The following is a 15,887-nucleotide window of genomic DNA, read 5'->3' as shown; positions in this document are numbered from 1 at the left end:
TTGCTTGCCTAACACGCAATGGTCGTAAAAGTTTAGACCCTTGACTCTATCTAAGCCTAATATATTATTGTCACTGAGAATCTATAAACTCTTTTCACTGATGTAACCGAGCCTCCGATGCCACATTGTGGCCTTCTTGTCTTCATCAATTATTTCTCCAAAGTACACATTTATAAGATATTCAAATCGTATTCGGCAATTTGAAATACATATATCTCAAATAAATGTTAAATATAATATATAAGTACGTCCAAATTGATATAATATACATAAAGTTATGTCATCCGAAATTTTATTTGAAAAAAAAATATCAAATTTATCTATCTTTGTATTTTTTTTCAAATATTTCCCCATAACATACATTTTTTATCACTTAAACACCTTTCGATAAATTAGAATGTGTAGATCTCAAAAAAAAAAATGCACAATTTAAAAAAAATACGTCCAAAACGTTTATAAATCTTATTTCATTTACAAACTAATTAGAAGAACAAAAATGATACAATAAAATAAGAAGAACAATGTTTTGTCCATCTAAGAAAAACCTCAAATAGCTAAAACTCTGTTAGCTCGAGCCTAGGGATGAGAAAACTATCGATATTTCGGTATATCAAAAATACAGTAATGCAAAATATCAATTTTTTTTGGTATACAGACAAATTCGGTAAAGTATTATATCGATACTAAAATTATCGCTACGATATTAGCATGAGTTTTTTTAAAATTTCCCGAAATAATATTTATATATTATTATAATAATTAAATTATAAATAACTAAGTCTTGATTATTATTTTCCAAAATTAGATTTATGCATCTTAACAAATTCAATAAACAAATTTATTGAACTCTCAAAGATATTTATCTTCTTTCTCTAATCTTAACACGGTTATTTTTTTTAACAAATTTTATGCTCAACTCTCAATTTATTTATTTATTCTATAAAATAGTTTCATTTCATTCTCTAAGATGATTGAATACACAACTCTTAAAGTATTTATTTTCTTTTTTAATTTTGTTACTGGTTTGTTATTCACACTTTTTTTTTATTAAAAAATAAATATTTTTCGATATTAATGATATATCGATATAAAATCGATACTTTACTGCAAATATTCGATATAAAATTGGTATGTTACTCGTATCTTACCGAGATTGAGTAAAAAGTTTATATACCAAAAATTTCGGTACGGTATAGGATATGAATAAAAAAAACCAATCGTACCAACTTATTAATATTCGAGTCCTATATGACACAATTCAAAGTTAGAAAACGACCTAAATTTAAGCCTCAAATCATAATTGGATGTTCCAAATTATATCCCTTCCATGTAATTTGTCTATATCAAATTTTTGTGATAAAATGTACCATTTATGTTATCTTGTGGGTTTGTCAATGAAATTTATAAATGATAGTAATTTAATCCTTTGATGTACATAAACCTTAATATTAATGTAAAAATTGAAAGAAAAAAAAAACACTTTTCCAAACTTATTTCTATAAAAATATAAATAACATTTTTCTTACTAAATTTAGTTTTGGTAGACTTGGATATAAATACATAAATAAAATAATAGATACACTAGTGTGCATACCATTTGGAAGAAAGAAAAGGGCATCATTTATATTAATACTTAATTTTGGTTAAATAATTGCTACTAGCTATCATCAATCATGAAACTATGGACTAGACATTTTTTTATTTCCTCACAAAGTATTTGATGTGGACTTAGAGAATTCCAATTTGCCAGCTGCATATATATGTTTTGTAATATCCACATGGAATATCATTCACTATAAAATTCAATATTAGACAACTAAGACCCAAGTTGTATAAACAATAATTTATTTATTTTTAATTTAGCACCATCACAAAGTCATAGTCTTACACTTTTTAACTTATTAATAGGAATCAAACCCTCCTAAGAAAACTTTTTTCACTTCAACTATCTGAGATTAAAATTATATGCATAAACTTAAACTTAATTAAACATATAACTACTCTATGAAATAAGCCTACCCACATTTAAATTACATACCTCATTTAAATTTAAAATGGCCTTGTAAGGAAAAAACTTATTTTAGACCTAAAAATTTGATAGTTTAGTTTATTAATTTAAACAAGATTATGATTATAACATTTGAATAATTCCAAATAAACCCAAACAACCTCCAAGATATTTTATAGATGAAGTATTTCTTTAAAGTTTCATATATCATCTTTAATTCTCAATAAAAATAACTCCTCTTTGCATAAACTAATCTGTAATATTACATTTATATATACCCTAGAAAATAAAACATATTTTTCCGGCTAAAGAAGGTGACAAAGAATGAGTTTGGCAATGGCAAGAATTCCTGATAGCACAAAAATGGTCAAGTCTATTTCCAACTAGCATTGGAATCTGTCTCTCTACATAACATGGCTTCTAAAAAAGGTATTAAAAAAATAACAGCCATATGTATGTATTGCATCTAACTATGGATCAACCGCCAAAACCGATACACTGAACTATAACTGGATACAGATCTGGATTCAGATGAGAACCCGCTAATATATTTTTCAATCTGTGTTAAGCTAAGTTCAGTTTCCTAAGAAATATGACACAGTTAGACTGAAACAAGGGCAACATATCCAGCTAATAAAGATAAAAAGGCAGCGATAACATATGCGACTGCAACTATAATCGGTTCCTTCAGCCCATGCAATGCAAGTTGACGAAGAAATGACGATCTGTCTACGAAGAATACCTGCATTATTATCACTGAAATGGGTTCTAAGAGAAAGATTGCTGATGAAATCAACAGTGGAAGGAACATTCCTGTACATGCAGCCATTGAAGCTAGAGCTCCCCCAAGTGCCAATGATCCCGTTTTACCCATCAATATAGATGCCTTGTGTCTGTTGTGTAAAAGGAAACCCATACATGCTCCTGCCATTGAAGCTCCAAAAACGGAAACATCTAACATAAAAAGAAAAAAGGTGGAGACTTTGAGTATCGTTGTCGTGTTGTCTAGATTAAGAGCTTGTTTGATGTATTTAAGAATAAACTAGGGTTTGTTCATATTCAATCTAATCATTCAAATCATAAATTGAAATACTAAATGTTCTTTTTTAAGGTTATACACCATTAAAGTTAAGGGTATTTTGAAAAAAGAACTCAAATAAACTAATTTTTTGAAAAGTTAGATCAAACAATATTTTTTACTCATACATTCCCCTAATTTGATGTAAAAGTATCTACATCAAATAAGGCCTAAGACAGACATTTAAGAAGAAGAAATATGAACTGACCAGGACATATAGGAAGAGATGCAATGGACATTCCTAAAAAAGCCATTGCAGCAGTCCCTCCAGCCAAGCCATCAAGTTTGTCTGCCATGTTAATACCATTCACCATGCAGACAAAGCAAGTTGATGTCAAAAATAGATAAAACTTTCCCACAAAAACTAGTCCTAGTGGACCGGGTAAAGGCACCAACAATTTCCTGTCACAGCCAAACAACAACATTAAAACAAGTTAGAAACCAATTAGTCTATGCTTGGTTCAGGCAAAATTGGAATTAGAATTGAAATTGGGTGTAATTTGTGAAAATTCCAATAGAATTGGAACTAGAATTCTAGTATTTTAATTTCTCTTAATCCAAACACAACCAAGAAATATTTGGGATAGATTAGTTACATGTTGTAAGGGGTCCTTATCTTCGTGGAATCCAGCCAAAGTGAGAAACATATTCCAACTGCTACAACCAAAGTAAATCTAATCCAATCGGATAAACCATTATTACGATTCTTGACAATGCCGGAGACATCATCAACCAGCCCAACCGTAGCTAGGGAAAGAGTTGCAATTGCAGAAGCTGAAACCTCGATAGAAGAAAAACCAAGCAGAAGCTCTGCAACAACAATTCCTATCGGAACAAACAGTAAACCACCCATTGTAGCGGTTATCTTCTTAGAGCCGTTCCTAGAATGCCTATGTATCTTCAAACTACGAAATAGAGGGACGCATACATAGCCTGTAAATGACGCTAAGATTGCTGAGATACAAAATGGCTGCATCAAATGGAGAGGTGGTAATGGTAGCTTCACAATTCTCCAAGCACATCCATCCACAAATAAAAGAGTTGTAATCAAGAATGTTATCAAACCCATATTGTTTACAATTCCATATCCAATCCTGCAAATATGGCATCATACATTTTTTTCATCTATCATTCAAGGAAATTAATCAATGAAAATGCATTAATTGATCTTGCCTCTTTTTCCTGCGGGCTCTGCTGAGCATAGCTAGCCTGCTCACAGTTATTGTCAATGGATCATTAGCTGATACATACTTGTCTTTAGCTGCTGATGGCAAATCAACATCCAGAATTGGGCTTAATGTAAAATCTCCATCACTTTCATCGCCTTCACTTCCCCAATCGTCATCAAATGACTGCAATTACAAAAGATGAATTCTTTCCTCTCATTTCCCATTACCCATTTCCCAGTCCTCAGGTATTACAAGTACTATGTTTAACAAATAGAAAAAAGAAAACTACCTCATCCATTGCTCGGACACCAAATTTCCTGTGCGGTAGCCCATCTCTGATCCAAATCGACTTAGATAGCTGCAAACAATAAGAAATTAATTTCATTCTCGAGGACAAAAACAGAAGCTTAATGTGCAAAGGTTGTTCTATACCTTGAAGCCGAAACAGGAGCTTGATGGGCGACGCCGGCGGCGCAACCTTAGACTAAAACAAGTAGGAAGAGAAAGAAGGGATCTCCGGGATGATAGAAGATTACCCAGATGAGATAAGCGATTTTGATGCGCCGTGGCTGCTGTCAATCGCATTCTGGAGAACACCAATTGGAACTAGAATTAGGAACAGAAACTGGGTTCTTTCATTTGAAGAGATAGAGCATGAATCCTCAATGATGAAACAAAAATGACCCTAATTTGTTTGACCTCCCTCCCTTCCGTCCGATAGAAAAGAAATCAGCTTTGGAATTCACGAACAACAACAATTCTTTCTTCGTCTTCAGTTTGCGCCAAAAGAATCAAGATGACTCATACAAAAGTCTCTTTCTCTTGGATGCTTCACCCCACAAATATATAATATAAAAATAAAGTCATAAATAAGACCTTAAACTATTATTAATTTTTAATGTTACCTTCAAACTCTATATATTTTATTTACACAATTCCAATTAAGATTAGTACTATATTTTAAGAATATTTAGAGATGTTTCATATATAAAAAACATTATTTATATGAGATATAAAAATAGAGTACGCCATAATTATAAAATTAAAAATATCATTCTTCAATAAATTATTATTAATCTTATTTATTTTTAGTTAAATTTAATGTTAAGTTTTCTTTAATTTCAATTATTTTAAATTAATTTCACTTTTTAATATAATTACATTTAAAAAAAATCGAACAAAACATTGGTCACAAGAAATATATTACAAACATATATTGAGTTAGAATGAAATATTTGAAAGAAAGAAACATAGCTATTAAACAATGAAAAATGATAGAGAACGCGACTTGAGACAGCGACTGTGAGAGCGATGCCTACGTGGGTTGACAGGTGGAATATTTTCTCTCCTATTATTAATTATTTTCTCTCTCATATTATTAATTATTTTCTTCCTCTTCTTATTAATCGTGAGAATAAAAATATTAGATAAACATTTATTTATAAGTATTTATAAGTAATAAAACTAAAAAAAATATTAATAAGTCAATAGAAAAAAATAATAAAAAAAAGAAGAAAAAAAATCATAAAAATATTTGATAAATAAAAGAATTGATCAAAGTCATAAAAATAAAAGAAAAATAAAAGAAATAAATTCATAATTCAACTAATCAGTAATATTAATTAGGGTTTAGGGTTTAGAATTTAGTATTTAGAATTTAGATTTTAGAGTTTAGGGTTTAGAGTTTAGGGTTTATGGTTTAGGGTTTAGAATTTAGGGTTTAGGTTTAATAAGAGAGATAAATTATTTAACAAAAGAGAGAGAAATTAATTAATAAAAGGAGAGAGAATATTCTATAAAACGTGTTTTAATTATTATTATATTTTTATTTATTTATTAATTTCACATGTCAACCCATGTAGGCATCGCTCTACCAGTCTCTGTCTCACAGTCGCGCTCTCTATCATTCCTCTTAAACAATATACCACCGATAAAAAAATTTAAAATTCACAAACAAATAAAATAAAACACAAGATAATTCTATATATATCTTTTTATGATTATCATGATATTATATTATATATATATATAGTAAATTAGAGGTTAGTTGGGATATTTGCAAATAAAGTACATTGTCAAATCTTTGTCCAAAAACTATTTTAATCTCATTCGGGTAGGATATGATTTAAAATTCTAAAATTCATTTAGATGTAATAATAGTTTGTATCTAAAAAGTGTGTTATAAAATCTCATTCTTTATTTAACATATTTGATGAATAATTGGTATTTTTTTTATACTAAATTTTACACAAATTTTATATTATTTCTTAAAATACATGGTATTGATTTTGTTTGGTTTCCTCATAAATAATTTGGTGTTTATTAATTTTATAAGTTAATACACCTAATTAGTTAAATAAGTATTTTTAAATTTAATTTAGTTAGTTCAGTTAAATATATTTTTAATTGAAATATTTTTATTAAATGAAATGACATTATTTATTTTTATTGAATTAATATTTGGTGTGTTACTTAGATTGTGAAATTTTATTTTATTTTATATTAAACAAAAGGTACTTCTACATTTCTCATCACTTCTCCTCCATCAATCCTTCATATTCCATCTCCTCATTCTTTGAACGGAAGATGGGTACGATATAAGACCAATTCATTGATAATAGGAAGAATTGAACTTGATTCTTTAATATTAACAATACTGCAAAAAAAAAATACTAATTATGAAGAATTTACCTCAAAAGAATTTAATAGGATGTTTAGGTCTTAGTGATGATAATCAATCTTAGATGTGGTGAAGTTGTTATTTATTCTAACTATTTCAGCTACTTGTGAATGTTACATTCTCGTTTAATATGAAAACTCCTACAAACATAGATAAGAGAGACTAAAGGCATAAAGAAAAGCATGATAAGAGGGTAAGAGATTAAGATTTATTAGTGTGATTGGCCCTTTGAAACCCTAATTTATATTTTGTATAAAAAATCTCATACAATTTAAGTCAAGTGGTTAATAACTTATTTTGTGAAGGCAAGATATTATTGGGAGAGATGAATATTCATATAATTTGCAAGTGTGATGCCATTTGGATCAACTTTCCAAGCACTCTCAGGAATTTACATCTTTAGACATATTGTTGTAAGAGAATGAATGAACCTAGCAAATTATATAATCTAATATCATATGAATTGCACATGTTAGTGAATATTTTATTAAAAGATTGAAGCTTAAACCTACTTATTTATCAGTTTTATTTCTTCTAGTCCATTCAATTTTATTATGATTACTAAAATTACTATATTGGATTCCTCCCACCTTAAAATATGGTTTCTAATTCCTTTTCAATGATGCAGAATGATAAACCTATTATGAATGAATTGGTCTTAAATTGGTTATTTGTATAGTAATGGAAGAAGAAGAGCATAAGAGAAGAAAATGGGTATGATGAATTAGATGAAGAGAGAAATATTTTTGTTTATATAAAAATAAAATAAAAATACATAATTCAATAATATGCCAAGTGTATATTAAATAAAAACAAAGAGCTTTAAATAATTCAACTTAAAGTTCTAGCTCTATTTGATAAAAAAATTTAAAATTCGTGCCCTAAATAATAAATTGATCATTTTATTTTAGTCTTTTCAATTAATAATATTTGTTTAAAAATAATATAGTTATTAATTATATTAAATAATAATTTTTATTTAATAATAATATTTTGTGTAAAAAATATATTAGTTATTTTAAGAGATTAGGGACAAACTTTCCTATTAGAGAATTTGGCACTAACTAGAGTGCCAATTATGCTTTTTTTTTTAGAGTAATGTGGTGTATAATTGTGGAAAATACAGGGCTTATATATATATATATATATTTAATATTAAAGATTATATAAGAGATGTACTTAATTTACCTTTTTTAAAATTGATAATAGTATAGTATTATTTGTTCAGGTGTTAGGACGATAAATGCTAATATGATATTCTTAATTTGATTCAATTTTGGGACAGAAAGATTACTATATAAATAAAACTCCCACATTATTCCACTCTAACCATATTTAAGAGTGATTTTGTAATTGTTCAATATTAGTTATGATAATAAATTTTAATAGTGAAGTAATAAATATATATATATATCATTATTTAAAATATTTTAAAATATAATGTTAAAATAATTAATTATTTCAATTGATATTTGAATATATATATATATATTATTTAATATATTTATAAAAGTAATTAATAAGTTTAAAATATCAATAAATACTGAGAACAATTTATTTGTAAATTATATTATTTTTTAATATTTGTTAAATAAGTAATTTAAAATATTATAATATATTAGATCTCAATTTCATCGGGTTTTAGTAGATATCATACCACCAGATCTATCCTTTTCCAGATCCAATTCCTCCAAACAAATAAATATTTAAAAACTAATTATAAATAAATATTATAAAATAATATTAAAGTATATTTCCAATAATTAATAAATATTTATTATTTTATTTATAATAGTTTTGTTTAATAAAAATAGAATTATATTATTTAAAAATTATTAATAAATTTTATATTAAATAAAAATGAAAATAAAGTATATTAAATAAAAATGAATTAAAAAATATGAAAATTATTCAAATAAACATAACAATTATATTAATCGTCTTAACTTTTAGGCCAGTGAATATAAAATATGATTAAATGTTATTTATTGATATAATATTATATCCAACAAAATAACAAAAATATAACAAAAATAGGTGTATGTAAAAAAGATGTAAGAAAGAATGTACTTTTTTACTGGTCTCCTTAATCTGATTGTCTTAAATATATATATAATATTATAATTATATATAAATATTTTTATATTTTATAAGAGTATTAAATATAATTTTTTATAATAATATAATTTTTTAGTATATTAAAATATATTTATAAAGTTTTTTATTTTATTAATTTAGTAATTTGTGCTGGGCCGGGGTTTTCAAATAGAATTAGGACAAAATGGTAAATACATTCTTGCACCAATCTGGTGCATTGCCCTAGATGACGGGCAATAGACATTGACGAGGACTGGAAGCTGAAGAGGGGGAGAGATTCATGGCATCGTCGAGTGCTGTACGAGATTTACAAAGAGAACTTGAGAACAAGGCCAATGATCTCAGCAAGCTTCAGAAAGGTTAGAACTTTTTCTTTTTTTTTCTTTCAATTCAACAACGTTTCTGGTGCTTCTTCGATTTCATGTGCATCCACTCCATTTTCTATTATTCAGAAATCGCGAAAAACCACCAAGTCAGGAAAAAGTATACCATACAGCTCGGAGAGAACGAGCTTGTTCTAAAGGTTTCACTTTTATTATTATTTTCTATGCATCGCCGTTTATGTTTTATTATAGTGTATTTGGTAATTAATTGAGGTTTTTGGGTTTCTGGGTTGAAGGAACTGGATCTGTTGAAAGAAGATGCCAATGTGTACAAATTGATAGGCCCTGTACTTGTCAAGCAGGATATGGCAGAGGCTAATGCCAATGTTCGCAAGCGTATTGATTATATCACTGCCGAATTGTACTTTTCCTTACCATTCATTCTTCTCTTTTTCAATATGTTTTTAGCTGAAATATCTTCTCCAAGCTTTAAGTTTCTTGGTGGCTATCTTTGTCTTCATTTTGAATGATTGTTTCATGGGTATTGTGTCATATGTTGGTTGAAGCATGACTGCTTCTAATTGTGTTGTATTTCCTCTATTGTTTGTTAATCGATTATGCATTGCAACTGATGATTGAATTGCTTCTCTAAACCCTCAACAGGAAGCGTCTGGATGGAACTCTGCAAGATCTGGATGAAAAGCAGAACAGCAAGAAAGATGCGGTCTGTAACCCTTATTCTCCATATGATTCAAATTTGTTTTTATTTGTTAGCTAGCATCACACCTTTTGGCTTTGTGAGATATTCTAGATTCTACCTATGTAGCTGATGATTCTAGGTAGTAACAGTACATCAGCAAAATTAAATTGGCAAAGATAGAAATATATGTTAATGAAAACATGATAATGATTTTCTCAAGACTATTTGGTAAATCATTTTTTCAGTTACAATAGGATAGAATTTTATTATACATCCTAACAATACTTGTTGTGCCTGATCTTGTATTTCATTTGTGGCATAAATTCTGGACCCTAGGCATTTCAATCTTTATTCTCGTAAGCTTGAAAATGCTTAGTATACAGAGTTCAATTAAAGATTCTGAAATTTTGGTGTTTTAAGTATTAAACTGATCCTTGATGAAACTCAAATTACTCTAGAAGGATCCTCTTGATTATTAATTTCAATGAATTTCACTAGGAAGATGGTTAACAGGGGGAAGCAAAATTCAGTAAGATGGCTTATAGTTTATTTGTACATTATATATCCATAAACTTAACTGAAGAATTAGTCTTGTTTGATAATTAAGTGTTTCGTTGTTATCACTTTGTTGCGGGTCCTAGAAGAATTCCTTTTGTGAGAATGACAAACATAATGCCTTTTTTGATGAAAGGTTATTTGGACTTAATCCATATAGTTCCTTATCCCATCATTAATCACTTCACCATTCAAATCATCAATCAAATTACCCTTATGCTGTGTGAATGAGGGGATTTGGAATTAGAGTTGTAGTTAGAATTCTCATTCCAATTCTATCAAACCGACAAATTGAATTACATCAAACAGTTTATTTTTATTTTTTAAAGAAACTACATCAAACAAGCTCTAAGAGCATACATATAGAGCAGAAGCTTCTTCTAATTGGCTCACAGCAAGTTTCCCTTTCAAGCTAGAAGCTTGATCTATTACATTGTCTAGCATTTTCAAACATTAAAGAGAAACAATAGAATTTCTCCCTCCTTATTTCTCTTTGGGCATGAAGTTTAACTGAGGAAAACCTATTTATTTTTCTTTGAAAAAAAAGGACATTGTGAACTTAGGAGAAACTATTAAAAGTTTGACATTGTTTAAGAGAATGGCATATATAATTGTGATTCTATATGTTAACAATCTGTTTTTGAGTTAGTTCGGGAGCATTCCTTGTTGAATGATGGTGATTGAAACAGTTGGCCTTCCCTATTGGATAGCTACCGAATATAAGAGAAGTTGTCAAATGCTTTCTTTCTTTTGGTCATGATAATGGCCTATTGTCGTCTATGGCTTATATTTGTAGTTAATCAGTTGGGGGTAAAAATAATCTAGTATATCGACTTTGTTAGTTAGGGTTACTTGGACCATAATTTCCAAATGTGATCTGTTAGCAGACAAATATGTTTCCTCCAGAGAAAGTAATCATTATTGGTTGAACTTCGCTAAATATTGCTTTCATTCCTTCACTTTATTCTCTATTGTTTAGATTAGTGACCGGGAAAACTTATTTAACATGTAACTGAAAAGTTGGTTGGCATATATTTTTGCTTCCTTACAGGTCTTAAAGTTGCAACAAAGACTTCAATCTCTCCAGGCAGGAAAAGCAAAAGCATAGTATGGATTGGAATGAATGGTTTTTTAAATATGTCAATCTTCATGATCTAGGCATTGGATTATTATTATTATTATATTTCACTTGGAAGAATGGCCATCAAGTTTTCAATTATCAGTCTAAAGATGTTTTGGTTAGTGTTAGCTCATGATTTGTTCTGCAGTTACATTATTCTCTTATATTATTTCTACCACAATGAGCCTATTATTGATGGACCAACCCCTCTTAAGCCAATGATCAGTTTGTTTGTATTGGGTCAGCCAGCCCACCAGCCCTATTAGCTTTCCTTGGGGTCAAACATGATCATAGTCATGTTATTAATGGATCATGAGTTATTGATTAAAGTTCTTTATGATGTTATTTTTTTGAATTATTTAAATAATGTTTTGGGGGGTGATTTTGAAGAATTATTATTTTTTATTTATTTTTTTTATAAAAAAGTTTAAAGGGTATTAATATATAATAATAAAATATTATTTAAGAAAAAAATATAAAGTATTTTAGTATTTTAATTGATGAATTAAGTAATGTAATAGATGAGAAAATAATAAAATTATATTTGATTATAGTTGAATTTTAAAGACTTAAACTAAATATTTTTATGTATGTTTTATATTATTTCAAAATATTTTGGTTTGAAGTATGATTTAAAATTTTTAATTTTATTTATTTAATTTAGTTAATTTTTTTTATAATAAATGAAAATAAATTTATTTTTATATCTTAGGCCTTGTTCTCTTTGGGTTTTACAAAACTCATCCCAAATCATTTTTTCAATCAATCACTTCTCAACAATCATATCACTCATTTCATTAACCAAAATACTAAAATATCCTCTATTTTAAATTATTATTTTTTTATTTTATTCATATATATTAATACCCTTTTAGTCTTTTTACCAAAAATAATCATGACCTCCTCAAAATCATCATCAATCATTATTTTTTTTCCTCTTTAGGTTTTTTAAAAAACTACAATTCTAACAAGACCTTAGTTGAATACTTTTTAATAGTAAGCCTCCGTTTGGTTTGAATACAATATATTTGGTTACAAATTATACTTTATATTAGTTATAAATAGAAACTAATTACAAACTTTTACTAAAGTTTTTATTCTAATCTTTTTTTTTTCTCTTCCTTCATCTTCTTATTACCCCTTTCCTTCATTTTCATGTATTTTCATCTTTCCTTCATTTGCCAGAGTTATCATAACAAAAGTTGGTTTTGATATCTATTATCCATAAGCATGAGATGAATGATCTAATTCAAAAGGAGTATTGGAAGAGATGACGCATAATTCCATGTCTATCTGGTAGATGAAATTATTTCAATGACATATCTTGTATCTTGCAAGTAGAAGGCTTATGGTTTCAATTGTTTCATTGAAAATCCTTCAAAGCCATTTTTGATGTTTGTCTGGGAGGCTCTATATGTTTAACTCATAATCCTTATGGTTTGTGCTGCAGAAACTATTGGAATTGGAATCGCCACGGCCCAACTAGTTAGTGCCGGCCCAATATGTTTGAAGGCCTTGTGCGAGATATCAAATGCGGCCCTAAGTACTCAAAAAAAGAAAAACACCAAAACTACAAACATAATAGCATAAATAAATATTTATGCATACCAACAATTAAGATCACAATAGCAAAAAGATAAAAAAATCAAGGCAAATTTTATGGTAAAGCTTATTGAATTTACTTCAATAACAAATACTCTTGTTACATTATTTTCAAAAGAAATGACCAAAAGTCTGAATCTATTACAAAGACACGACATAATACAATTCTACTATAATTTTACCAATTTGAATCAGTAAATGCAATACTATTTTCTGAAAATTGATCTTCTTGCACTCTTAAATGCGAAATCATCAATTAACCTATCATAGTCAAACTTTTCCAAGAACTCATGTTCAATAGAAATCAAAGTCAAAGCATTTAGTCTTTTTGTGACATGGTCGAACGCAAGTAAAATTTCAATATTTTTAGGTTTGAAAAGCTTCTTTTAGCTGATGCTACTGTCACTGAAACTGTTGACATAATTCTATATGTAAGATAACTAGTAGGATAACAATTAACTCTTTTCAAGAAATTTAGGATTGCACTTGTTGAATCAAACTCATTTGGTAAATGTTTTTGTAATAGTCCCAATTCATTTAATAAATCCTCACCGTTAATGTCAGAAGTGTGACCATTCTCCAGCTTCTTCTTAAGGTTGTTATAGCTTCTTTTTAGGTTAACAGAATCCAAGGACTTTAGTTTCTATGCCGTATATAAGAACCCAAATGTCTCCTCATATTATTCAAACCTTTTCTCCAATGAACCGATTGTTTCATCAATTATGTATAAAAAGTAATGAATTTTGAAGGATTCTTGATCTCTAAAGAATGCAATAAGTGCCTTCACACTACCAATTGAGATTTGAGATTTTTTACTTTGGATTTAATATGTTGATATTTATTTAGATTTTTTATGATGTTCATTTTTGTAGTCTAAGTTATGAATTGGTTAATTAATACACTAATTTAGGTGAAAATAATAAGAAAGAATTAATGTAATTGTCGGGGATCAAACCCGATTAGCCGTTGCCAGGGATCGAACCCAGGTCACCCACGTGACAGGCGAGAATACTTACCACTTGTTAATGTTTTTTTATATATATATATATAATTGTTATGGTGGCCCTTTGCATAGATGGGTCGGCCTGCAACTTTTACAATTCATTCAAGGAAAATAAGAATATAAGAAATTAGTGACTATAAACATCATTTACAATACAATTAAACAAAATAAAACAATAAGTTTCAATAAATATTAAAATAATAATTAAAAATAATTTATATAAAAAGAGTTAAATAGTCTTTCATACTTTCACTACATTTTTATATAACCAACCAAACACAAAATAATAAAAATCATATAATTTATATTTTTTTTTATACTTTCAACTAAACACATATAACATATATATATAATTTATACCTCTCAATACCCCTATACAATTAATATCCTTATCATTTGTACCTATATACATAATACTTCTAACCAAACAGAGACTAATTATATTATTATACCATATAATTTTCGAAAAAAGAATAATTGTGATGTCGACATTATAATATGAAATATTTAAAAGATGGAATGAAATCTCTTTAGGTTGTTAAAGTGGGTTCTCTTTAGAATTATCCTACAAAGAGGAGAAAATATTATAATATTCTTTACGACTGTGATTTAAAAATATTGACCTATATTTTTATATAAAGAGAATATAATATTAATATGCTTTTCTATTTAGATGGGGGTTCGCAAAAAACATGGCAAAATTGATAAGATGCTTGATAACAAGGAACCATTATATACACCACCACTACTATTAAATTATCTATATATATTTTTAAAAATTATCTATCTTGATTATGAAATTAGTTAAAATTATTTCATTGCATTCTGTTTTTAAAAATATGCATTAATAACTCACTTAGTTGATATTTTATTTATAGAAAACTAAATATTTCATACTTAGTTACTATTAAAAATATTTTATATCAAAGTAATTAGACATAATTATGGTTGTGGGTAAATCTATTAAATTGACTCTTAAAATTGATTCTAGAGTTGACTAACGAATTTGATTTATATAAATCATAATCTAAACAAGTTCATTTTAAATTTAGATAATAGGATTTTACGATTTTATAAGATTGTCACGATTTACGACGATTTTACGAAAAATTTGAATTTATATTTATAAATTTGAAAAAAAAAGCATAATAATTATTTCAAATTAATTAATTATTATTTTTTAATTAATTTTATAATTTTTTTTTTAAAATAACAAAATATAAAAATACTTAATTATATATATAAATAACCATAATAGTATTATACTCATTTTACGAGTTTAACAACGATTTTAAATAAAATTTTGATTTTAAATGGTTTCATACTATTGACCATTCACAATATTTTTTTTCTTTTATTTTTAATCGAAATCATATAGGGATGGACAATCAGCATAACTAGAAGGTTATTTACAGAAATGGAAATTATCTGAAACAAACTAAAAGATTTAAAAAATAGTGAATATATAATTACTTCAAAAGAAGTATAATAACATTCAAATTTCTTCTGTATCCAACGACTTCTCTGTGTGTTTGAACCTTTGTTTTGTAGT

At 27.5% G+C, this 15,887-nt stretch overlaps 2 protein-coding genes across 2 annotated transcripts; one reads left to right on the top strand and one right to left on the bottom strand.

Annotated features, from left to right (window-relative positions):
* Positions 1–2,358: 2,358 nt before the first annotated feature.
* LOC124921983 (phospho-N-acetylmuramoyl-pentapeptide-transferase homolog) lies at positions 2,359–5,055 on the bottom strand. Its single transcript, XM_047462695.1, has 6 exons — positions 4,688–5,055; positions 4,545–4,613; positions 4,260–4,438; positions 3,683–4,180; positions 3,295–3,488; positions 2,359–2,962 (listed from the first exon to the last, which is right to left on the bottom strand). The coding sequence occupies exons 1-6, from the start codon at positions 4,838–4,840 to the stop codon at positions 2,610–2,612; spliced, it is 1,446 nt and encodes a 481-aa protein (XP_047318651.1). The 5' UTR covers positions 4,841–5,055; the 3' UTR covers positions 2,359–2,609.
* Positions 5,056–9,230: 4,175 nt separating this feature from the next.
* Positions 9,231–11,963, top strand: LOC124921981 (prefoldin subunit 6). The gene is made up of 5 exons (XM_047462693.1): positions 9,231–9,391; positions 9,485–9,555; positions 9,652–9,776; positions 10,019–10,079; positions 11,662–11,963. The coding sequence occupies exons 1-5, from the start codon at positions 9,313–9,315 to the stop codon at positions 11,716–11,718; spliced, it is 393 nt and encodes a 130-aa protein (XP_047318649.1). The 5' UTR covers positions 9,231–9,312; the 3' UTR covers positions 11,719–11,963.
* The last annotated feature ends 3,924 nt before the right edge of the window (positions 11,964–15,887 follow it).

The sequence above is a fragment of the Impatiens glandulifera genome, chromosome 1, assembly GCF_907164915.1.
Source record: "Impatiens glandulifera chromosome 1, dImpGla2.1, whole genome shotgun sequence".
NCBI lineage: Eukaryota > Viridiplantae > Streptophyta > Magnoliopsida > Ericales > Balsaminaceae > Impatiens > Impatiens glandulifera.
Note: the sequence above shows the minus strand (reverse complement) of the source record. Positions and strands in the feature narration are given on the sequence as shown.